Raw genomic sequence first — 24,482 nt, 5'->3', positions numbered from 1 at the left:
TGTTTGTGCTGTCAAATTTAATTTGATATAAATGTAACTTATTTGTGTACTCAAATTCAGAGCTGCATGTTGTTGCAAGGGGGGCATTAATTAATGAGACACACGCATCAGATTTCTGGCAAAAGGTGTGTAGAGATGGTGCTGTAGACTGGGAGGCAGCCTGCTGCTGCCTGTGCGTCCTGACTGCCCCATGTCATAAAGAAGAAACTGCAGATCCTGCATTTGACACACACTACTTCAAAATACATCTCTTCCCACATTTTCCCTTACATTTTCTAAACTTGCCTCTTCCTTCTGTAGCTACTGTCAGTCTTTTCAGTAATACTTGATTCCCTCCACTGCACTGACTACCACATGATCTGACCAGATAAGTACCCAGTAGTTGTCACTACTGGTAGTGCTTTTTACCTCTGCCATTGGGGATCCTCTTTAAATCCTCTTTCTAGTGGCTAGTTTTCTTACACACAGAGTAACAATAATGATGTCAGGAAGGTACAGACGAACAAACCATAAGCTTAATAACTTAACGCAAACAAATGACTGTTATGCATGATAGAAGATAAGGTAAAAGATAAAAAAACATAATAAAAGAATATTCTTTACATACAAAAGAGTTAGACACGATGTCAGGCCAGTGTTTTCTCCATCATAAGCTGCTTCTTTAAGTGCTCACTAACAGCTGAAAAACAGCACGGTCCCCTCATTTCCCTGCTTACTGTCTAATATGGAAATTCTACTTACCAGGTGTGTGTTTACTGGGAGCCATGTAAATATGTGGGGCATGTCATTATGGTGGTGCAACCTATGGCTATTTTCATTGTATTTATTTTTATTATAAGGCCCTACTATAAAAAGATTCCCGTACACAGTAAATAAAGTACTTACAATGTCAGGTCACAGGTTTGTTTAACATTAGCTGTGCCACATTTTTAAGCTGGGATAAGTAGAACTTATTTTAGGTACTATTGCTTCTTAACTAACTTCTTAACTGCTAAACTATTTCAAAGTAATATAATTTCCCCTTAACATTATTGGTTGTTATATTTGCCAGACATTTAACCTTATACATACTCTGGAACATAAAACTTTTGTGACAATTATTAGGGGTTTTAGGTCAGTAAATTATGACTGATATTATGTAGTCACACAAAATGTGAAATTGAAATATTTCGTTTGAATGGACTTGATCCAATACATGTGCAAAAGGCCCGTCCTTGTAAAGTGTGCAGAGACCCAACATAGTTAGTTATGTATTTATAATCTCAAATATTATTTAACCAATCCTTAAAGACTAGCTTTCCAAACTGATTCTCATACAGGGACACCTAGAAGCAGTACTAAAATGTTTCTGTGTAATGATAAAGGACTCTGGATCTCAACGATAGAAAAGTTACTTGAATATATTATTGAAGCTGCTTTGATGACAGTTGGCCAGCAGATGTCGCCACATGACGAGAACCTGTCATCAAAGAGTCACTCAGGGGTTTTTTGTCTAATATTCCTTTCACTGGAAATGAACAAAAAACATAAATCTGAACCGATACATTCATAAAGCGGCTTTAGTCGTCCCAAACTTCTGTTGGCATCCTACATGGGATTGGGACGTTTAACAACTCATGCTTCTCCAGGCTAGTTGTCCCCTCCCTGCAGCCTTTCACACCTCAACCAGCCCCCAACCACCTCTTCACGCCTCTCCAGGCCAGTCGTGTCCTCCCAGCTGCAGCCTCTCACACCTCAACTCTATGTGGAGCACTCCACCCTTCCTCCTATTGTCACAGAGAGGTCCCAACACCCCACAGCTCCAGACAACCACAACCAATCACCACCCACCCGCTCTGCCTCAAGAGAGGGTTAAGAAAGACCAAGGCCCAGAAGGCCACAGGCCCAGACCCTCTGCAGTTTGCTTATAGACCTGGCATCAGGGTGGACGACGCTGTCATCTATCTGCTACATCAGGCCCTAACCCACCTGGAGTCCCCTGGGAGTACTGTGAGGGCCATGTTCTTTGACAGTGCTTTTAACACAGGCAGGCTTGGACCAACATCTGCCTGCATGGACCATCAATTACCTCACTGACAGGCCACAGTACGTGAGACTGCGTGACTGGCAGCAGGGACAGAGACGGGAAGAGAGCTTTCCTGGGCTGCCCACTTGATTTCATCGAAGAGGTGGCGGACAGAAGGATGTTGGCCATACTCACACCTGTCATGGATAACACCTCGCACCCCCAGCACCACACTTTGGAGAGTCTGAGCAGCTCCTTCAGCACAAGGCTGTTAAACCCCCAGTGAATGAATGTTAATAAAAAATTATACATTTTAATAACAGCCTGTTTTTAGAGTTTATGGCTACATGCCTTTTTTAAAAATAAATTAACTAACATAATAAACAAGAAGCAAGAGGTGACATAGAAACAAATTTTTAAAAAATTATAAGAGGGAGTAATATTTCATAAAAATCAAAGTGAAGCACATGCATGTTTGCTAGGTTTATTGTTTTTAGTGTAGCAAAATGCTTGAATGTACTGTTTGCAAAAAAATCGCTAAGAAGGATGTTTTCTTAATGGACAACCTACATTTATAGACCTGGCATTTCATATCGTGGCATCAAATGAATAATAAAGTATTAATAAAAAAAAATCAAAGTAAGCTTGAGGAGTTGCAAATAAATGGACATCATTCCGGAACTTGTGGCTCTGAAGACATATCCAGTAACGATAGTGTTACATTTTCTTTTCTTTCTAGAATTCGATTTTCGTGACGCGGAACTAGTCTTTACAGAAACATTTCCGGGACGGGAAATGTCGTTCCACAAAGTTCCGTTTCCAGCAATTTCTGTGATCGGCGAATAAACGCAGGAGCACTTCCACAGAGAGCCAGTAGCAGCTAGAGGCTTCTAGAAACAACGTGCACCCCGACAGCCACCGGGAAACAGACCTGCTCTTTGCACAAACCAATAACATTGTACATTAAAAACCGTCTATTAATTGTTTTTTCTGGCTAAATGGCGAAGTGGGGAGAAGGTGACCCTCGGTGGATTGTGGAGGAGAGAGCCGATGCGACAAATGTCAACAACTGGCACTGGTGAGAAATAGAATTATACTGATGGTTAGCTAGCACGCTAAAGCTAACGTCAGACATCCACCCCGTATTAATTAAATCCAAATGAGAAACCCTGTGTTAGTCTGTGTTTTGAGGTTGTTCACGCCGAGCTGCGAGCGTTACATGTGTGTTACAAGTGTGACATTTAAAAAAAAAAAAATCATTTTAGTCGTTTTCCAAATTCGTTTGCTTGCAGCTAAGTTAGCTATCGTAGCTGCAAACGCGTGGCTTGGGGTTGTTCGCAGGTAGAGGTGGGTCAAACACTTCCAGGTTTCCTTCGTTGCAATGTTCGGGTCTGCTGCATTGGAAATTCTCGGTCTCTTGTCGGTACACTCACAACACGTGAAGTAGGCCCGTTTGCAACGTGACTTCGGGGCTAAAACACGGTTCGTGCTGTTGAATAAGGACCCAGATATTGACGTTATCATCGTTTTATTCTACTGTTCTATTCTATTGTAAGGTGGCCCAAAGTATTTGGGTATTTGAATATATAAGTTATTAAGAGTGTCCCCAGGTCTGCAACAGTCCTACAAAGCTTTCACTGGTGTCTTTCATCTACCAACTGTTATTAAAAAAAAAAGAGATTTGTGAATCGTAGTGAACCTCAGATATTTTATATAAATGACATGTTGATGTTTTAGCGGTTTGTCAGTTTCCCTGTTGTATTTATTGGATAGTTAATGCTGTTATTAGGAGAGTCAGTGGTAGAGCATTGGGTTGGGATGCAGAAGGCCAAGGGTTCAAACCCCACCTCACCAGGTATGGCCCCACCCGGCCACCAAGGGCCACCTTGCTGCCGGATTATAAAATGGGATGGTTGCGGCAGGAAGGGCATCCGGCATTAAAAACCTTGTGCCAAATCAGTGTGCAGAACATGTTCCCCAGCGACTTCGAAGGGACGAGCTGGAAACCGTTGATGTTTTGATGTACGGTGAGAAAAGGGGCAAAAATGTAATAAATAAGTTCACAAATTCACTACTTCTAGGCCTAATCATCACTTCTAGTTTGATCCAGAAACCCAGTTTTCATGTTTTCTCAATGCAAAATGCTAACATTTATTTAATTTCATTCATGTCATGTACAAACGTTTTTCTCCACGTAAGAAAAACACAAAGTCACTAGTTGGTATTTAATGAAAAATACATTACTTAGAGAAAGATTTGTTCAGCGGTCACCACTTTCACCCTGTAGGTGCTACTGTGTACATTTCCAGAAACAAGCCCATAAACTGGACTAAAATCCAGTTTTAGTTGTCTCAGAGATGCTGCTTGACCGTGTCTGTAGTTCTGTTCTATCATCACAACAACTATATATCTTTCCATGCTCTTTATCTTACTGAAGTTCCCTCTGATTTTACCAATATTATCTGGATTCATTTCTTAATAAATTCATTCTTTCTATATCTGAATTGAGATGCTAAGTAGAAGGTGTTGTTTGTTTGTCCGTATTGTAAATTCCCCTTGAGTAAAAAGTGTGATATTAAGCTATGCAAATAAAATCAATGTTATTTCAACAAATGCTAGCTGGTTGCATCTCTGACGCAAAATTAATTTGCTTTGTAGGGCTTTACTGTTCCTGTGACTAGTGACTAAAAAATGAAACCCACCTAGTCGGCAGCTGAGGTCAGGCTGTACCACCTTTTCAGAGAAAAAGCTGTTATTTTTGGGTTTGAGCACAGTGTAATAATTGACTTGGGGCTTGTTTTGATGGCACTAGTTGGCATCATTTCTGAATGTGTATTTTAGTCAGCTATGGTGCCATCGATGCAGAAACGCCTTTCTGTATCAAACTACGAGTTAAGCTGTGAAACACGGTAATTATGTAATTAATACAACATGGTGTCTCACGCACGTTTGACGTTAAGGATTTTTATTCAGGATGAAAAATGTTTAGAGTAAGTGTAAGCAGAAAGTGATCATTGGGGTAATACTGACATGCTTTTGACATTTTTATTTTTTGTCAGTTACTGATTATACAGTTTATCTGGCTGAATGTACATATGATTTTTAGTAAATCCGATATCTACGGATGTTAAAGGCTTTGAAATTGTGACAACATTTGTGCCGTTTACTCCCTTGGATATGCTCTCACCACTCTGGTCTCCTCTAAACTTCTCAGGACTGAACGGGATGCAACAAACTGGTCATCAGACAAATTAAAATCCCTGCTCCTCGGGGTGAGCGTAGAGAGTGAAGAGGGGACGTGTGAGGTCACAGAAGTCAGCAAGTTGGAAGGAGAGGCCTCGATCAATAACCGCAAAGGGAAACTTATTTTCTTTTATGAATGGAACCTAAAAGCTACTTGGACTGGTAAGGAAAAGGCTACGGCTAATGTTTGTTTAGGCTAAGTGAAAATAAGGTTTCGTAGTATTTGTACATTGTCTGTTAACAGGCAGAAGCAGCCAGAAACTGTGGTGTTACTGCAGTGGCATCAGTGGGCCACACAGAGACTGGATAATCCAAAAAAAAAGCCTTGCTGACCATCTTACTCTCTTTGTTTCACTAGGAAAGTCTAAATCAGGAATTCAATACAAAGGATCCATTGAAGTTCCAAACCTGTCGGATGAAAACGACATGGAGGATCTGGATGTATGTTTCATTAAATAACTTGGTCTATTGGTTTCATCTGACTTGGTGGTGCAGGGGCTTTGTGGTGATGTTTGCCCTGTAATCTTTGTCCAGATTTGTGTGATGCTGAACAAAGATGAACCCGAGACGCCACTGGTCAACCTGATGAAAACAAAAGGAGCTGACAAAATCCGTGAAGCACTGGGAAGCTACGTTGGATTCCTGAAAACAGGTGAGTGAAACTTGATCTAGGGTGTTTTTGTCGTATTTTTTTAAGGCAAGTCAGACAAAGAAAATCACAGTCAAAACCAGCTTCTGGCTTGTATTGCTGTACAGCACATACATGAACTTAATATGGTCAAAAAATAGCTGATTTAACTCAGTTAAATCCTAGCTATTAGTTCTTTTTATTAACTTTTACAACTGAATGCCGCAGGAATGAGTCCTGTACCTCTCGTTCCCTCATGCTAAATGGGTTTTTGATTAAGTCTGAAACAAGGTCTGTAGTTAAAAAGTCATCAGTTAATAACTCCTGGCACTATTTTTCAGCCTTTTATGTGTCTTAAACACTTTTGCTAACAAGTGGATCAATTAGACTACATTCGATGTCTGAAACCCTAAATGTCAACATGCCTGAACACGGAGACTCATCTACTCAGTCATGTTATTCCAATCTTTAGAATTATTCTTCTGACTTCTGTCTTCTGTACATTTTTTTTGGCCTAACTACTTCAGCATACTTTCAGCTAGAAACACCGTTCAAACTTCAACATGTTCAGCTTAGTAAGGACACGTGTGAAGGGTTTTCTTTTATACTTTAAACATTTTCAGCATTTTTTTTTTTTTTCCTCATTCAAATGACTGGAGAAACTCTTCGGCTCCTCTTCAGCTTTGCCCTATTTCAGCTATTATCAACTTTGGTCTTTTTCTTCAGTCAACTTTCATATTTCCTCAACAAATTCTACATTAAAATGTAGGTATTTCTGTGCTATTTCAGGAAATGTAACTCAGTCTGAGCATTTTATATCCTGTCTTTTACAATTTTTATTGTAAAATGTTTCAGCTACTTTAGCAAAACTTTCAGCTTTGTATAAATAGTTCAGCTTTAACTCTGCGTTCAGTGAAAGCAAACATTTCAGCTCTTTCAGCAAGCTTGGAAAATCCTTTCAGCGCCGAAGCCTTCACAGTGCATTTTTGTTTTTGGAAATGCTGTTGGCCAGTTTATTTCTCGTGATCACTCGCTATAACATGTCACTGTGAGAGAAAAGGCATTTGTACAGGAGGTAAGTGTGCTAAATCAAATTACAAAATCAAAGTTTAGTCATTGTGATGCTCGAGTCATGCGACTGTGCTGTAGCTTCTTAATAGCTTAGTCCAAATGCGCTTGTTGGGCAGGAAACCGGGAAGATGCTAACTTATAGGTTGGCCTACAGAAAACTGTAAATTCTGCAGCATGTCATAGCCTATATTGGAAGTGTGTTGCCGTACGAAATGCCCTCCATAAAGACACACAAATAAAGAGCAGTCACCGGTACGTGAAGGTGCATTCGAATGCATTAAGTGCCATTTGTCATGTAACAGATATAAAACCTAAAGCAGCAGGAAATGGGAGATGAATCATGCCCGATTTGTTTTTCTATAAAATAAAGTTGGTCATAAGCTTCGGTTATTTTTCTTTTATGGCAGAGTTCACACAGGGAATGATCCTGCCCACAGCTAACGGTGTCGCCAAGCTACAGACCACCTCACAGTCTACAGCCACTAAGGATAAAACTCAGGTTTGTGCTGACATAAATAATGTCTAGCCATCAGCTACATTTTCCACTTCTATGCAAGACTCGTTATTTGCTGTAGCAGAAACCGCAGCCGTGCGTCAGCAGCATTTGTCCTATGGCAGCATAGGCAGCCTTCCTTCACTCAAGACTGTGCTCTTTTTATGTCGAGCAGATTTCCTCCTCCAGCACCACAGCAGCTCCGAACAGCATCAACACCGGCGTCAAGATCCCAACCTGCAAATTCAGCATGAGAGAAACGTTCCTCACTTCACCAGCTGATCTCTACAGGGTTTTCCTCAACCAAGAGGTTAGCTTTACCTATTAATCCTCCATTTCTGACCTTGCTGTGGTTAAGTTTTCGACTACTGTTCCCTGTGATCTCATAGGTGATACAGCTAAAACGATCCAATAGGTTAGCAGATAAAACATTTTAGGTTTACAAGCACACAAATAAAATTTGACATAGTGCATCCGGATGTATTCCCAAGGTTTTCACAAACTTGTTTGTCATTATAGGGTATTTTGTAGTATTGTTTGTAGTATTTTGAGGAAAATAATGACTTAAAATAAGGCTGTAACATAACACAATGTGGAAAAAGTTGAGCGCTGGGATACTTTCTGGATGCACTGTAATTAACAGCCTAACTCAGTGTGGGATGTTTGTCTTGTCTGTGTGCAGATGGTGCAAGCATTCACACATGCTCCCGCCACAGTGGATGGACAGAGGGGCGGAAAGTTTCGTCTGTTAGGAGGAAACGTTTTCGGCGAATTCACAGAGCTGGTAAGAGGAACTTTCCAATCGCGAAATCTTAAAGTAAATATACTGTGCTTAAATGTGTAGAGTTGTATTCATTATTTATTCTGCTTATTGACAGTTGAATGAAAGCAATTTTTTATTTTTTATTTTTGTCCCCAGGTACCTGATGAGAAAATAGTTATGAGGTGGAGGTATAACAACTGGCCATGTGGTAAGTACATTACTTGTTTTTATATTTCAAAAAAAAGCATTAGTGACAGCGAAGTCTTATGCATGAAGTCATTGCTTATTGTTTTAAGTCGGTAGTGCAGAAAACAAACACTCTATTAATTTCAAATTGTCCGAATGTTTGTGCCGTGGTCGTTACGGACAAGTAGTGACTTCCTGTTCACTCGGGGGTGATACCGCTATTTTTCTTCACAGAGCATTATGCGACGATCACATTGACCCTTTTGGACCGAAGCAGCGAGACAGAACTTAAGGTGGAATGTCGAGGCGTCCCTGACAGCGAGGAGGAGCAGACAAAAGAGGGCTGGAAGAGATACTACTTTGAAGCTATCAGACAGACTTTTGGCTACGGAGCGCGGCTCTTCTGAAAAGTACTGTGCTGTAGTACACGAGTACTGTAGTACTGTAATTTTTCCCTCTTTTTTTTTTTTTTTTTTGGTTTTTTTACTTTTTGTCCTTCGATCTCTCTGGCACAGGATATCCTATCGCAAGAGGTGAAATAAGTGACTCCAATCCATCACCTGTTAGTGTGTGTGTGTGTGTGTGTGTTAATGTTCGAATTTCTGAACATATTTAAATCCACATTTTCCTATTCAGTATTGGAGTGTATGCAGAAGCATCAGTGGATTGTGTCAGTAGCCTGGCACTCAGGAAGGAAAATGGGTTGAGTAAGAAAAATCACTAATGCCTCAACTCAATTGGCCTCAACTTATATAAATATGAAATTATTGCAAGAGGTAAAGTAAGTGTTGCATTTCTTTTCATTTGAAAAATGAATGTTTATTACTTAGTTTACTTTTTGTTTTTTGAAGTGTTTAGTGAAGAAGCTTTCAGCCATCGTGCATGTTTTCAAGTTGTCAGAGGAATGACCACTGGATCGGAGCTTTACTCATGGAGTCTGTCACCTATAGTTGAGCAGTACTGTAATTTCTATTTCATTCACACTTGATTTCATACACATCATGATTCCGGCATCTGGGTGATCACAGCAGCTCAGACCTTCAGCAGGAACATAAAGAAACCGTTCAATTCTTCATGTAGGTAGCTAGTATAGCATCTAAAGAGAATTTCCAATATTTGGCTTCAAAATGTACATTTAAAGTAAAGCTTTCAGAACATCTATTTATTCTGAATTTCATCCCTCCGCAGTGTAAAAAGATTAGTTTCTTGGAATAAACAAATTCCTGTATGTTCTTGATGTTTTTATTTCTGTGACAACACCATAAAGTTTTTTTTTTTTTTACATTACATTTGACAATGAGAAAAGTGGAAATCGACTTATTTATTTACAGGTGACTTTATTTTCACATTTTCATGATTTCAGCCTTTAAAACATTAATTTACAAGTGCTTTAAAATTTCATGTTCCAAATAGAAAAGCACAGAGGCCACTATTCACCAAAAACAAGCACTTACTTGAGTTTTAAAGATTGCAGCGGGTCACACTTTCCGATCTTTCTTGGAAAACCAAATTTACTCGGCACAGTCGAAATAACTTCAATGGGATGAAGAATGTAATCACATTTCAGTAAAAGAAAAAAAAAAACGATGCGGAGTAGCTAAAATGAATTATGTGCAAATATCAGATTCTTAGTTCAGCTACAAATTAAAAACTGTTAAACGTGTTTAGATGAAGTTCAACAAAATGTACCTGACCGAGAAAAGAAAATCGTACAGATTGTACAGTCAAGTTCCTAATTTCTTTCTAAAACCTCTGTCACAAATGAAGTGAAACGGAGCCTAATAACAAAAAGCTTTATCTTCTTATCTACAAAGAAAAAAAACAAATTTAGCAGGCAGAGGTCAAACACACAACTTAAATGCCTCTACGTTCAGTTATAAGCTTTCCTTCGTAAATATACCTCATTTTCTGAGCCGCCAACGCATAAATGCAGCAACAAATGAATTTCACAGCAGTTTCCTCTGGTTGTAAACTCAGTCATAAGCAGATGTAGAGCTCTGATTCCTGGAAGAGGGAGAGGAAGTGAGTCACTGACTGAAAAGAATTGAGAAAAAAAAAAAAAGAGCAGGAATGTTGTAGTGCCCTGAATTATCGTGTCGTGGCTGTTTGTGGGCACAGGCCAGATAACACCTGAGGGGAGACCCCAGACAACCTAACGGGGCTCTTCTGGGGGAGGACTTCGTTTCTCCCACAGTTCATTACGAACCTTAATAGAAATCTTAATAGAAACGCAAATCAAACTTTCAGTAAAAGGAGAAAACCTACATAAGAACCATCTGGGCCACAAACTGAAACACAGCAAAGCGGTTTGTTCTCTGCAGTGTGATGAGCCTCACTGTTAATTCTAATTATACATTCAAGAAGACTGAGACAAGGGAATGAATGGGAGACATTCGCACGATACTCACGTCGGAGCTGGAGTCGACGTCGGGCGAGTCGAGGCTCCTTCGCGGCGCCATTTCTCCCACGTCGGTCGTTTTCCTTACAGAGATGTCCAGCTGTTTGGGTCTGACAAGAATGTGACGAATGAATAAAAATCGAGCAAGTTGATCGGGACATTCGCTGTAAGTCGCTTCTCAAGCACAAACGCAAAAACATTCACTGATTTCAGCTTTTTAGAATCAGTTTTCAATGTGAGCTCTTAGAATGTAGTTGTTTTTTTTATAATAATCATAAATGCTCAAAAAAGTGACATTTCAACTCAACAAAACTCAAAATTCCAGTAATAACATCTGCTTAAAGCATTTTATGAGCATTTATCAACAGTTGGGATACACACACCTTCAGATATAAATGTAGATCTTTCGTCAGTTTATGGGCCTAACAATTAACAGTTTTATCAATAAATACACAATGTAGCTCTCATAAGCTGTACACACCATGGGGGGACACGATGGGGGAATTCAGGTGTTGCCAAGTAATAAAATAATGTACATTACTCTACATGTTTTGCCATAATTATTATTAGCAGTATTTTTTTTAAATACATTGTTTTTTTAGTGGAGTACTTTTGCTTTTGGAACTTTCGGATAAATGTAGAAAATCTGCTCAGTACTTTTACTTGAGTAAAACACTTGACGTGGACAATTCCTTAGGCCAATACTTTCACTTGTGTACTTCTACCACCTCCGCGCACAGTGGGTCACATTTTTCTGTGTGGCTGCCGACTGCTGACTGTTGTTTTAAACTAGTTTCTGATCTGAATCCATGTGCTGACTTCTGTGTGTAGAGATGGTGGGTTTGGTTCCAGACTTCCAGGCAGAAACATCATCCCAGAAAAGTGGATCTGAGCCAAAAAAAAAGCTTGGATTTGAGCATTAAGCTCTGTAACGTAGCCAAGCAACTCTGAAAGGATCCGAGCAGAGCTGCAACAGTTTAGCAACAATTTTGAGGAATTTTGTGTGTTTTTAGTCAAATTAATGCCAAACATTCACTTTTCCAGCTTCTGCTCATTGTTTTTGCTATTGATAACACAACATTCTGGGGTTTTGGACTGTCGGCTGTAACAAACCCGACACTAAATATTCATTTTAGAGCCTTTGAAATAATAAAGAGCAGTTTTCACCACGAGTGCTCCAGTCTCTACCTGTATAACGGCCACATACTCATCCCTCTGTTGTCCTTCTGGGCTGCTGCAGATGTGGTTCGCTCTACCGCTTCTTTCAGGAAGTGGAAGAGCTTCTCCGACTCTATGCACTGCTTCCTAAATAACAACATGAAGAATTAACGTTATTCACGTTACAAACGCCAACAGTCCAACAAAGTCTCCCCTTTGGTTAAAGTTCCTAAGGATAAATATAGAAACATTATATCAAACCTGGATTAGTTTAAATGAGGAAACAAATTTGGATACAAATATGCAGTCGGTGCTTTAGGAGAGGTACATGAAGACAAGGTGTAAGCAGTAATACACAGTACAACAGTCAGACAGAGTACTAATATAATGTATGTACTGTACTGCAAGGTAAGATGTGAGTGCAGCTTCCTATAACACTTGTATGAAGGTGGAACAACAGACTCACATGTGAGCGATGGACATGACGGTGCTGGGCTTTGACTGAGTTATCAGACATGTTTTGGTCAACAATGACTTCAGGAACATCTCCAATGCCCGAGCTGGCGTCTGAGGTTCAGGATTTCAAAGCTCGACATCGTTGCACTTTCTACAAGTCCTCTATCAGCACTGCTAATATATTAAAATACACCCAGTCAGAGCTACAAAACTAAATTAGTTCAGGTTTTTTACTTGTGACGACAAAATGCAACAAGAGGGAGAGAATTAGGTTTTGGAAGAGATTTAAAATATCGGGTTTTTTTAAACATTTCCTTTGCCACTAACCAAATGAAATTGCAATCTTTCACTTGCAATTTACATAGAAAACACTGATCTTCACTCACAAATAGGTTGTGCTTAAATATTTTACTTCACCTTGTTGTTTGCAGGTCAGACGTTTCTCTGAGCTCAACTCAAAACCTAAAGATGTTTTGTAAAACCCAGTGGAGAACGACGTACTCGTTAAATACTGAACAAGCAGCAATACTAGAGTGTAGAAATACTTCATTCTCATTAAAAGTACTGCATTACAAATTGTTACCTAAGAAAAAAATCAGCTCCAAAACTAGTTAAGTGCCAAAAGTAAAAGAACTCGCTCCATATTGCAAGGAGTACAGCTCATTTTACATCGATAATATGACATTATGTCAGTACATTCATGTGTTCATCACTTTAACGTTGGAGCTGATTTTAACGGTAACCCCTGACCCTTTTACACTCAATGTAATAATTTGAATTTCAATTAAATACTCCTGGACATTTTCATAGTTTATTACTGGAGATCAACAAAATCTGATGATTATTACTTTTTCTGACTTAATTAATATGATCTCAAGCTGAAAGTAACTATAATTATCAAATAACTGTAGTGAAGTAAAAGTACAATTTTAGTGAAGTTGAAGTAGCAGAAAACAGAAATACTCAATTAAAGGAGAAAAACTTTTAAAATTGGACCTCACAGATATTTCAGTCTGCAGATCAGCTTCGTACAGTGTAATAGGAGCAAACAGGCCTCGAGAGTGAAACGAAACTGTGAAAATGAAAGATTTTTACAAATGTAAAGATCCAGAAACTTTTAATAGCAGAACTTTGACGAGTAACGTGGCTTGTTTTGTGGTAAAAAGACCCACGAGACACACACAAAGGTCCTAATGTGTGACTGGAGTGGAAAACGCACCTTAACATCCCCATTAGAAACACATGCGCATGTGAAAAATCAAACTTTGAGAACAAAGTTTGATTTGGTCAGTTTGGTTCAGGTACACGGGTTAGAATCCGTCCCCCAGCAATGGGAACGCTGCAGAACACGCGAGTTACTTTTGAATAAGCAGGCGCACATCTGCAGGGCCAAAAAGGATACAGATGATCACAGGAACCGCCATCGCAATCCTCCCCACCTCCGTGTCCTTCTGCATGATCTTTTTGATGCGACTCTGAGAGCAAACACAAACATTTCAGACATTACAGGCAGGTTAGGCTGCTGCATTCAGGTGCTCCTCATCGTGTGCGCAACAGGGATGTAGTGCTCCTCGTACTTTTAGTGCTGAATGATAGATCGTCCATCTGTCATTAACTCTGTCACGGTTTACACAACAAAACATGTGCAAAGGAATCAAAGTTGCAGAAAGTAGCAGCAGAAAGCAGCAACACACGTGAATCATTCCAAAATAAATATTTGGATGAGCCTGATTTTTTCATTTAGACAGTTTTCCTTCTTTTTCTTGCTTTGTTTATTTCCTAATTTTGATTTATAGATTGGAAAGAAGGCAAAGCATTCAAACAAAATACAAATATTTGTGTTAAAGACTAATTGATTTTTGAAACATCAACTCGAAAGCTTTGATACAATGGGAAGTCAAATGACAAAAAGAGTGCGTTAAAAAAAAAAGTTGATAACAACACAAGTCCTGTGTGTGACTTGAGGTCAAATCGTAACCAATAAATACAGTTGTGTGCTGAATTTGCCTTCATTCTTCCCTCTGACATGCATCTCAAGCTCAGCGTAATAACTACTAACCAGTGTAAACGCACCTAATCTCAGCCATGTCTGAGCAGCAGCAGCAGCGGGGAAGCACCCGACTTTGAAATACCGTTATCTGATTTCTTCGGTCCCTTTCATTGGTTAAACTGTCGATTTGTGTCATCAAAGGCAAACTACGTAGCATCCCAGCCCTTCCACGGCCACTTCGACCCGTGTTGCTGAGAGTTTTGCAGCCTGTCAAGAACCAAAGTAGCGATGGGTCCGATTTCCGAGAGTCCCTGAATGCAGCAGCTGCTCCACGCTGCACGGACGCAGTTGTCGTGTTTTTACCGGAGCGTGGAGCCGCTGAACTGAGCCACAGTAAGGTTCATACTCACAGGAGGGAAGCGGACATTATATCTTCTCTTGTGTCCCGGCATCTTCCCAGCTTCAGTCCGCGCGGATCGATCACATCGTTCATGGTTTTGGCGCAAACCGCTGCTGCGTCCATTTGTTTACGTTCAGCAGGAACAAGGCTGCACAAGTGACGGAGAAAAACACACACACACACACACACACACACACACACACACACACACACACACACACACACCGGAGGTCAACCCCCGTGACCCCAATAATGACGTCACGACACGTGCCCGTCCAATTTGCCCCCCTTTGGAGATTTTTTATGGCCTAAATAAAAGAATCGCCAGTTTCTTATTCTGGGACAAATTATTGAGCATCTGAAAACTGGGATGTTTGCTCAGTACACAACTAATACAACTCTTCTACAATCCTAAGTATTGTAAGTTAGATTTAAAGGACCATTCACTGATTTTGAACTTGCTTTTTTTAGTTCCATTAAACATCCCTCTTCCTCTCCAGATGACATCACTTGGAGGAACCAGAATGGAGTTTGTGATTGTGATCAACCTGCTTTTCCAGAGCTCCCCCAGATGACACCATCTGAACTCTACTGAACTGGCACTAAGCCAAACACTGGTTCATTCTTAGAATTCTGTTTTGGTGAAATGTGTCAGCTTCTTAAAATGCAGTTTTGAATGTTGATGTGCAAAAGGAAAAAAAAAACATATCTACATTTCAATCTGATTGGTTTTTTTATTCAAATCGTGTAAAAAAAAAAAAGCCAGAATTCTGACTTTATTCTCCAGAATTCTGATATTAAATTAAAGTATTTTCTGAGAAAACACGCTTCTGTATGATGCAGATTGTGAAAGTAACCAAACATGTAAAATGTTGATGTCCATCAGATCTGATGTTTTCACAGCCTCACTAAAGAAAACAACATTATTATTAAGCCTTCTGAGGACCATGGGAGTCTAGCCAGCCTTCGTGGACAAGGAGGAAGATCCAGGACAGTCCAACTTTTCAAATCGCAACAAATACTGAGTGGCCTTGTGGCTTGAGACAAACTTTGGACAGATGAAACTTAATCAGGGCTTCTCAGTAAGTCATCAGACGAGAGAATCCCCGAACTGCTATGTGGTGGATCACTGTACGTCTACGTCAAACTGGGGCGACCGTCACTAACCAAATGGGGTGGTCTACAGCACAACTTACCAGACCTGACATCCCTTCAGTTTGGGATGAGTTGTAGACCTGCATTCTGAGATCAAAGGGGTTTACTGTGATGATATGCAACCATGAGGTCTGGACCCATTTAGACTGACGACTGGATGACGACTGTAAGGACGCTGTGGACATCTCTGGATCTCTGCATCCTGGGCTCAAGTCTGCATTGTCATGTCTGCTGTGACGACATGCACTGGTCAGATTTGACAGGGGTCCTACGGAGTCCGACGAACATCGATCAGCCACAACATTAATACCAGTGGTCTTGTTGCTGTCAGCATGCAGCTGCACAGCCTCATACACACCAACACGTGATACACTGTGTGCAGAGGGGGTACAAGTACACACTCTCAGTAATCAAGTCAAAGTGCAAGTGTTCACCTAAAAGAAATTTAGGTGGGCTGACCTGTTTGTCTCCACCTGCTGGTCTCTCTGGGAACAGGTTCCATTTGTAATGTGGGAAAGACATAAATGACACTTATGTCCTGCTAAAACAGTCATTATTGTTCATTATAAACCATTTACTACATATAAATGTCGTGTTTACGCATTATAAATATGGAAACTTTACGTAATGTGTTGCCAAACTATCTAATGAACCATATCGAAAACACTGATGTCTTATATATAAATATAAGGTACAATTGGCTTAACTACAGTAAACTACTCTGACTGGAGCCTGGCGACTGAAGGTCAAAGATAAGGTTTCTCAGTAGTAATTACAAAGGTTGTTCAACACTAATAAATCTACCAACCAGCAGGAGGATCCTTATTTACTTCTTGGAGGAAGGAGGACAACATGCTCCCCTGTGTTCTGTTTGCTGTCTGTGCACTTTCCACATGTCAAGTACACGGTAGGTGATAAAATACTGTAAAACTCACATTTCTCTCTGTGCCTCATTTACTTCATATGGACTCTTCCACAGCTTCAAACCAGTGAATCTGGAACAAATCATGGAGACTCTTTCTTCTCTCCTTCCAGGCTTCACGTTACGTGGAGAAGAGGAAGAATCCAACCAGGTATTGTCTCCGTCTGAGACAGTCAACAGTGTGCATGAGCTATTTAAAACTTTTTCAAAAGTTTTATGCATTATCACATTTCCATGCACGATGCAGAGATCGGTGGTTACAAAGCCGATGGACACTGCAAATCTGTTGTCAAAATAGATCAACTTTTGAGTTTTTCATTGAAAACCGGAGCAGGCTACAGCTGCAGCTTCAGCAAGTTGGTTTAGCATGAAGCTAATTAGTACTTATTCACTAAATTGTCTGATAAACGCATGAATACTTGCACACGGCCTAAAGATAATGTAGTGTGAGATAATGCTGAGAGGTTCCGCACGTGTTACCATTTCTGTGTTATTTGCATATTTGCATCACAACTGCTCTTCTTTTAGTGGCTGTTAACTCCTAAAAAGATTCACTTCAATCACTTCCACACCTGCACCTCAGCCTACAAATCGTCCTACAGCTTTTCCCGTTTCATGGGGAACAAGAGGGGGAGTTGATTTTCAGGTACCTCTCATCCTTAGGATGAACCCCAGATCCAGAAATCCACCTTCTCTGAGTTAGTGGAAATGAAAACAGAAAAATACAGGATGAAAGCAGCTATGAAAGAGGAACGGCCTGGAAATGACCAGTACAAATTTACAGTATAGCTGCGATTTTCTCAGATGCAAATCAGAGCTTGGCACCTGGTCCGAGACCAGGACCAGGTGCATTTAATCCTCATGACTTTAGCATGTGCTGTCGGGCCACATGGAGAAGGTGGTTTACCCAGACTTTGGAGCTCCTTTCTGCATTCATTTACATTTTCATGATGGAGTATCAGGCATGTAGCATGCAACAACAAGTAGGCTGGTATTTGCTAATTAACCAACCGATCACGAGGAGAAATTTATTTCTCAAGGTCAATTTAGTAAAACTTCATACTTAAACTGCAGTAAGCAGGAGTGGATGTGATTACTGCGAATTCATGGAGTGAAAGAGATTTTTTCCCCTAGTTTTCGTTGTCGTCAACAAACGCCGTAAACACTCAAGCCAACAGTGTCTGAAATGGATTTTTCACGGATAAGTCAGTTCTGTGTTTCACGAGGAATGAATGAAATTACAGTGGAGATTTGTCACCAGGAAATTTGGAGATTTCTCTTAAAAAACCAGAAAGACGGGGTTTACAGTGAGCTACACGCACAGATGCCCCAAACTCAAAACACTTGAAATCATGAATTGTGTTTCTAAATTTCGTCACCATGAGATTTAAGCTAAAAGACGAGAAAACCCAAATTACAGACTTACACCAATCAGCAGTTTGGTTGGGAACCCAGGTCCATCGTGTTCCGTAACAGTGGGAATGTGTCTGTGGGATTTTCCTGCAGGACGTTTTAGGAACAGATTTACTGCAGCGTAGCCTCCATCCTCCCTTCCACTGTCCTGACATGAGTCCGTCTCCCACCGTCCCCACATCGGGTGAGTTATGAAACATATAATACGTTCTATAGTTAATTACTATAAAAGAGTTTGGGCTGTAAATGCTGTATGTGGATTTGTCTGCACACATGTGCAAAGTGTTTTTTATTCAATTGAAGGAGATTTTATTCCAACATATGACTGATTTTACTATTGCACTGAATCATTTGAACACCTGAGAGAAGGTTATCAGGAGAAAACTGGGGGTTTTATGGGCTTCTTGAGTTTTTTTTTCTTCCGCTCTAGTTGAATATGTCAAAGCTGCAGATGTCAAAGTCATTGCTGCACTGGGAGACTCTTTAACCGTGAGTGAAGTCAATTTATGGTGTTTACAAAACTGATTTCATCAGGAACAATATTGAAATCCTAATAATGTAGCAGCTGAATACGTAGTCCAGAACTGTCCAGTATTGAATTAAAAAATGTGTCCCACCCAAATAGTTTTGTGTTTTTCATCGGTTGATTAACCACTAATTCATATTTTATACCCATTCACCCAGTAACTCAGACCACAAATGTAACTCTGCCTCCATCAAGCTCATTTCAATGATTACGAATGTCACAACATGTTTGTCTTTCTAAATCTTGCTTTGTGCTTTCATTGCAGACAGCTATTGGTGCCAATGGCTCCACAATTCTATCAATACCTTTTGAATTTCGTCAAGTGTCTTGGAGGTAAATGAGCTATTTCATGGTTGAGATTCATATGCATCATGGTCTCCAGCTGTACAGCTAATATCCACATGCTTTATCATTATCAGGTGGTTCGTAGCAGATGGTCGCTTGTTTAAAAAGCTGCTTTGCTCTGCATCCGTGCAAAGCTCTAATAAAGTACATTATCTTATCTTCCCAGTCTCATTATAAATATTAATAATGTTATAAATGATGTTTTTATTGCTCTGACTCTTTCACTGTAGCATCGGTGGTTATGGGACTTATCAAAATGTCATTACCCTGGCAAGTAAGTTCATTCCTTTAAGATTCCAGATTACAATCCTAAAAACATTTGAGTTGGCTGCATTAAATTTCAATATGTAAACACCACAGCTGATTTAGCACCAAAGGGTCAATTATTAGATTAGAATCCCTTTTTGGCAGAATCTAATTGCAAAAACCATTAACTTTTTGCTCGGGATTGAGATTATTTCATACTTCATAAGAAACTGTAAACTAAACCTAGATGATCTTAATGCCGTATATCCAGTGACGGCTTCACACAGTAATCCGTCCTGGGACCCTTACTCTTTTCTAAGGGTATATTTCGGGATTTCTGATGAGTGTAGGAAATCAACCTGAGTTTCATCTTTGTTTTTAGATATTTTTAAACTCTTCAACCCCAGACTGCTGGGTCCATCTCCAAGGATGACAATGCACGGTCAACCTACCACAGTCAATGAGACCGGCTTCAACTTTGCTGTCACCGGTCACAACACGCTGTAAGACTCTAAATACTGTTCCTGCCCACAATTACCGCGTCAGCTGTCAAAGCATAAGTGTCTTTTGTGGTGCTATAACTCAAATCAGGGAGTAAACAATGAAAATGTTTTCAAACTATTGTTTGAGCGTCCACACACACACACACACACACACACACACACTCACACACACACAAGTTCAGCTTTTTTCAGCTTTGCTTGGAAAATCCTTTCAGCGCCAAAGCATTCGTCACCGCCTTTTCTCTCCATCGTCACCATCGTTTTCTTTTTTGGAAATGCTTTTTCCAGGTAGACTTTAATGTGTCTGACTCAGCTCTGTGTGTTCGTTCTCCTGCAGGAACGTCTCAGATCAGATCGGACACATGATCAATACATTCAAGACTTATCCAGTAAGTCAACGCTTTACCTGAAGTATCAGCTTCACAGAAATAACTCACCAATAACTCTGAACATCAGTATATAATGATCTTTACTAAATATGGGCCGTTGTTCGACAGCGCGTCCAAATTACGAACATATTTGCAAAATTCCTTTGGAGTTATGGACACAAAAGCACTAGTTTGAATCACTTTCTCAGTACTGCAACTTATAAAATTGTCTATGTTCACTGTGACTCAGATACATGGTAACATATGAGAAGCTTGGTCTGCGTTTAAACTTTAATATCAGAGAGAATAAAAATCCTAATTTGTAGTCTTTGTGTGCTGTTTACCAACAAAATGAATCTTTTAGGGTCTGAACTTCCACGAGGACTGGAAGGTGGTGACGATGCTGATCGGCATGAACGACATCTGTGACTACTGCAAAAACAAGGTACTAGGAGACTTTGGTCTGTGTGATTTTTCTCAAAGTCTGTAGATGTTCTAGTCAAGTCAAATGGAAGTGCTTTGTGCTAAAATGCCTTTTTGATGTGCTGCATTTTTTTTTTATGTCTATTTTCATGTCTTCAGAAAGCAACTTAAGTGCAGCTGAGAGCTTTTCTCTGTGAAGTGTTTTTATCTTTTCCCTTCAGGAATGTAGGTCTTTCCACGGTACGTTACTGCTGGGTGGGGTTACACGTGCAACAAAAGCACATTCCTGTCCACACCCAACCGCACAGGTGTACCCAGAGAGTGCGGACAAACACTGCCACACAGCACTGAAATAATACTATTTATATATCAGTGACAAGTATTTAGTGTTTTGGTCGAACAAGTACATGACAGGAATAAAAGACTTGTCTCACCTTTTGCTCAAACTTTCCACAGACTTTGTTCTCACCTGACAGCTTCATCCACCACATGACAGAAGCTCTTGACATGATGATGAACGAGGTGAGATTTGGTAAATCAAAATAAGGCGCGATGATCAAATGTCAAATGTATTTTAACTGCTAGCACAGGTAATTCGTGGGAGGCCATTTGTCTCGTCCACTCCTGACTGATTACCGATTACAACACACTAATGTAGCTGGAACCACAAGGACGTTTTAAGTGTTCGTTTAAGTAAATAGCTGTCATGGTTTACTTACCAAAAAGACTTACAGGCAGAATTCAGGGGGCTCCGACAAATGAACACAGCAGTTTCTTCTTTGAAACTCAAAGAGCAAAATGAAGCAAATGAAACTAAATATGACAAATCAGCAAAAAGGGACCAAAAACAGAAGAAAAAAAAACAGCAAAACCAACCAAAAAGTAGACAAAAATGAGCATACACAGAATGTCACAAACAAAATTCATATGAAATAATTCTTAGGAACCAACCACTAAAAAAAGACAAAACATCACCACAGAGACAGAAAATAAATTGTCTCACAAAAAGGAGGAGAGGAGAAATAGACCCAAAAGATATAGAGCGGACCATAAATGTTACTACCACCCAAAACAAAAACACATTAAAAACAACATACCATAATAAAATGACAGAAAACAGTCACAAATGACCATAATCACATGGAAATTGACTAAAAAGAGACATGTGACCAAGAAGACAAAAGAAATGCAGAACAACACTCATACTTTCAAAAGCAAGAGCAGATGTACAGACTGAAAAAGATGCATTATTCAGTCTGTGGACATGATTTGTGTTGTCTTCTGGTTTCAGCTCCCCAGGACCATCGTCAACGTGGTGCAGATTCTTTCCATGAAGCCTCTCAGAGAAGTTCAGAAACCAACTCTGGGCTGTCTGCTTCAAAAGTTACCGAAACTCTCTCCTTCTTGCTGTGTCCAATTATTAAATGATGCAGTGCAGATGTTCCTTAGATTGTTGGTCTTTGTTTAATCAGTCGAGCAGCAACAGGCTTCACGTTTTCAACAAGGATCATTTGCTTGATGAGCTGATTAGATCCAATTGGATGATGATCTAATGGTGTGATGATGATCTGCTCACAGGAGTTTCTGCTCTTGTCTGATTCAACCTGAAGAAAACTCCCCTGAACTGAAGGAGCTGGTTGATATAAACTACGAATTCCAGGTACATCCTTTTAGCATTGGGGTCTTTTTTTAAGTGTATTATTTGTGCTGAAATGTTTTAGGACAAATCATAATATTTCCTCAGTTATTTGTGTAGCATGTGATGCTCCGGTGTTCGAACCAAGCACCAAGCAAAGGGTGATGGATTGAGTGATTATCTTCTCTTGTCTACAGAGAAGATTGAAGGAGCTTCTGCACAGCGATCGGTTCTTCAAAAAGGACTTTGCTGTTGTTCTGCAGCCTTTTTTAGAGACCGCAGGACCACCGAGGCTCCCTGTAAGTCTCTGTCTCTCTCTCACACACACAAAATTTCATTTGAAAGAATTTGTATTAAAATGGGCCTCATGTCTTAATTTCCCGAATTCTAAACTAACAGTCACTCTTTAAACTTCAGGATGGGACGTTTGACTTGAGCTTCTTCACAGCAGATTGTTTCCACTTCCGGGTGAAGGGACACGAGGAGATGGCAAAGGGCCTGTGGAACAACATGGTGAAGATTTTACGTTTTAAATAAAGTTTTAGGTTTAGATTGGTTTTTTGGTAACAGCTATTGACTTCCATGAGCGATCAATTAAAGCAGGCTGCCAACATCAATATGTGGACGTATAGTGAATGAATCAGGGTTTAAATATCCCGTGTTCTGTGTAACTTATTTAGAGCAACGCGGTTAACAGGAAGTGATGTATTAGCTGTTTATTAATCCTGTTAATTGTTAGACTTCCCTCAGCATAAATTTCTTGTGATCCTGATTTTTAAACGGACTGAAATGTTTTTTTTTTTCAGTTTCAGCCAGAGCAAGAGAAAGAGATGATAAAAACGTTTTCAGAGCCAGTAGAACTCATCTGTCCGCCAAAGGTACAACGTGAGTCACACGACACTTTGACGAGTTCTCTGTGCATGAAAAACGTTGTTTTGAACACGTGTTTCTTACTTTTCTGTAGGAGCATCCTTACATCTACACCAAACCCCGACATGTGTCCTCTGCACCGAAACATTTCTCCATGACGCTGATCTTTCACGTTTCTGTATTTGTCCTGTTTAATTTGCTATAATTAAGATAATTCCCACTGATATGTGTCATGAGTTCAGAAATATTTTTTGCAGAAAACAAATATAATGCAATTATTCAAAATTAGTAACTCATCATCCTTATCACAATTTTAACAATATAATGTAGTGTGTTAGTGATGTTGTCTACTCTGTTATTAGCTATATTTACAGAACTCTTGTTCTAAGATTTTCAAGAATGATATTTGACATATGACATATCTCGATCCAACTTAATCAGGTCATAATATATCAAAAATGTTTGATCTCCTCCTCCATCTCAGCGATGTTTGGCTCTTGCACCATCACAGTCAAAATGCAGGTTGCAGCGTGTTGTGTAGTGTGCAGAGACTCACACACCCCTTCCTCACCGACCTACACCAGAAAAGGAAGAAAGTTAGCATGAGACCATGTCGGACTCACAGAACCCAGCAACTACCTCCACAGCTTATTTCTCCAAACGGAAGTCAACTGTTAATGTACCAGCTCAACTTTGTTTTTCTACTGTATCTTTTATTTTTACTCTTTAGATACTGTATTAGTTGTGATCTTTTAATCTTGTTAATGCACAGCCTTTCTGTCCAGATTTGTTCAACATGCACCTCAATAATAAGTCTGCACTTGTTATTGTGCAGATCTAAAAAGGTCAGGCCTCAAATAAAATCTCAACGCTTTAAAATTCAGGCTATGCAAAATTTGCCTATTCCTTATTTCTGAATTATTTATATTATATAATGAGTTTTGATTATTTTTTGTACTAAGAATTAAAAGCTGCAAAAAAGTACCAATAGTAGCAGTAGTAGTGAATTGGTAAAGAAGCAGTACCTCAAAGTTGTACTGAAGTTCAGTACTCCAGTACCATTTCTGTCTTTTGTACAGAGGAGAAAACGTGGCCATTGGCACAGGTTTGCTTAAATTTGACCCAGAGATTATGCAAAACATGGAATAGTTTTTCTTCATTTTACATGTCATACGTTCTTGTTTTTTAAATCTCTCAGATTGCAGGATTATTTCCACTTTCACGTGTAAATTATCAGATTTTAGATGTAACCTTGGACCCCTGGAGGACCCCAGTGTGTGTGTT

General features: G+C 39.7%; 3 protein-coding genes across 5 annotated transcripts; 2 read left to right on the top strand and 1 right to left on the bottom strand.

The window, feature by feature from the left end:
- The first annotated feature begins 2,842 nt into the window (after positions 1-2,842).
- On the top strand, positions 2,843-9,617 carry ahsa1b (AHA1, activator of heat shock protein ATPase homolog 1b). Of its 2 annotated transcripts, none has more exons than XM_067480424.1 (9): positions 2,843-3,083; positions 5,220-5,410; positions 5,607-5,689; positions 5,783-5,900; positions 7,355-7,446; positions 7,616-7,750; positions 8,123-8,224; positions 8,360-8,411; positions 8,624-9,617. In XM_067480424.1, the coding sequence occupies exons 1-9, from the start codon at positions 3,004-3,006 to the stop codon at positions 8,794-8,796; spliced, it is 1,026 nt and encodes a 341-aa protein (XP_067336525.1). In that variant the 5' UTR covers positions 2,843-3,003; the 3' UTR covers positions 8,797-9,617. The 2 variants fall into 2 exon arrangements, with proteins under 2 accessions (XP_067336525.1, XP_067336524.1); XM_067480423.1 differs by lacking the exon at positions 2,843-3,083 and adding an exon at positions 3,236-4,027.
- On the bottom strand, positions 8,848-14,960 carry LOC137101701 (dr1-associated corepressor). 2 transcript variants are annotated; one of them, XM_067480425.1, is made up of 6 exons: positions 14,802-14,960; positions 13,804-13,876; positions 12,412-12,505; positions 11,976-12,092; positions 10,798-10,897; positions 8,848-10,393 (listed from the first exon to the last, which is right to left on the bottom strand). In XM_067480425.1, the coding sequence occupies exons 1-6, from the start codon at positions 14,841-14,843 to the stop codon at positions 10,367-10,369; spliced, it is 453 nt and encodes a 150-aa protein (XP_067336526.1). In that variant the 5' UTR covers positions 14,844-14,960; the 3' UTR covers positions 8,848-10,366. The 2 variants fall into 2 exon arrangements, with proteins under 2 accessions (XP_067336526.1, XP_067336527.1); XM_067480426.1 differs by having other exon boundaries at positions 14,475-14,956.
- Positions 14,961-16,734: 1,774 nt separating this feature from the next.
- On the top strand, positions 16,735-24,196 carry si:dkey-177p2.18 (phospholipase B1, membrane-associated). Its single transcript, XM_067479626.1, has 16 exons — positions 16,735-16,853; positions 16,982-17,019; positions 18,375-18,465; positions 18,712-18,770; positions 19,073-19,140; positions 19,383-19,426; positions 19,781-19,901; positions 20,239-20,290; positions 20,634-20,714; positions 21,149-21,214; positions 21,984-22,075; positions 22,271-22,352; positions 22,526-22,627; positions 22,746-22,841; positions 23,135-23,206; positions 23,293-24,196. Exons 1-16 carry the CDS (start codon positions 16,799-16,801, stop codon positions 23,401-23,403), a joined length of 1,230 nt encoding a protein of 409 aa, XP_067335727.1. The 5' UTR covers positions 16,735-16,798; the 3' UTR covers positions 23,404-24,196.
- The last annotated feature ends 286 nt before the right edge of the window (positions 24,197-24,482 follow it).

This window comes from Channa argus, chromosome 16 (genome assembly GCF_033026475.1).
Source record: "Channa argus isolate prfri chromosome 16, Channa argus male v1.0, whole genome shotgun sequence".
Taxonomy (NCBI): domain Eukaryota; kingdom Metazoa; phylum Chordata; class Actinopteri; order Anabantiformes; family Channidae; genus Channa; species Channa argus.
This window is presented reverse-complemented; position numbering and strand designations above follow the sequence as displayed.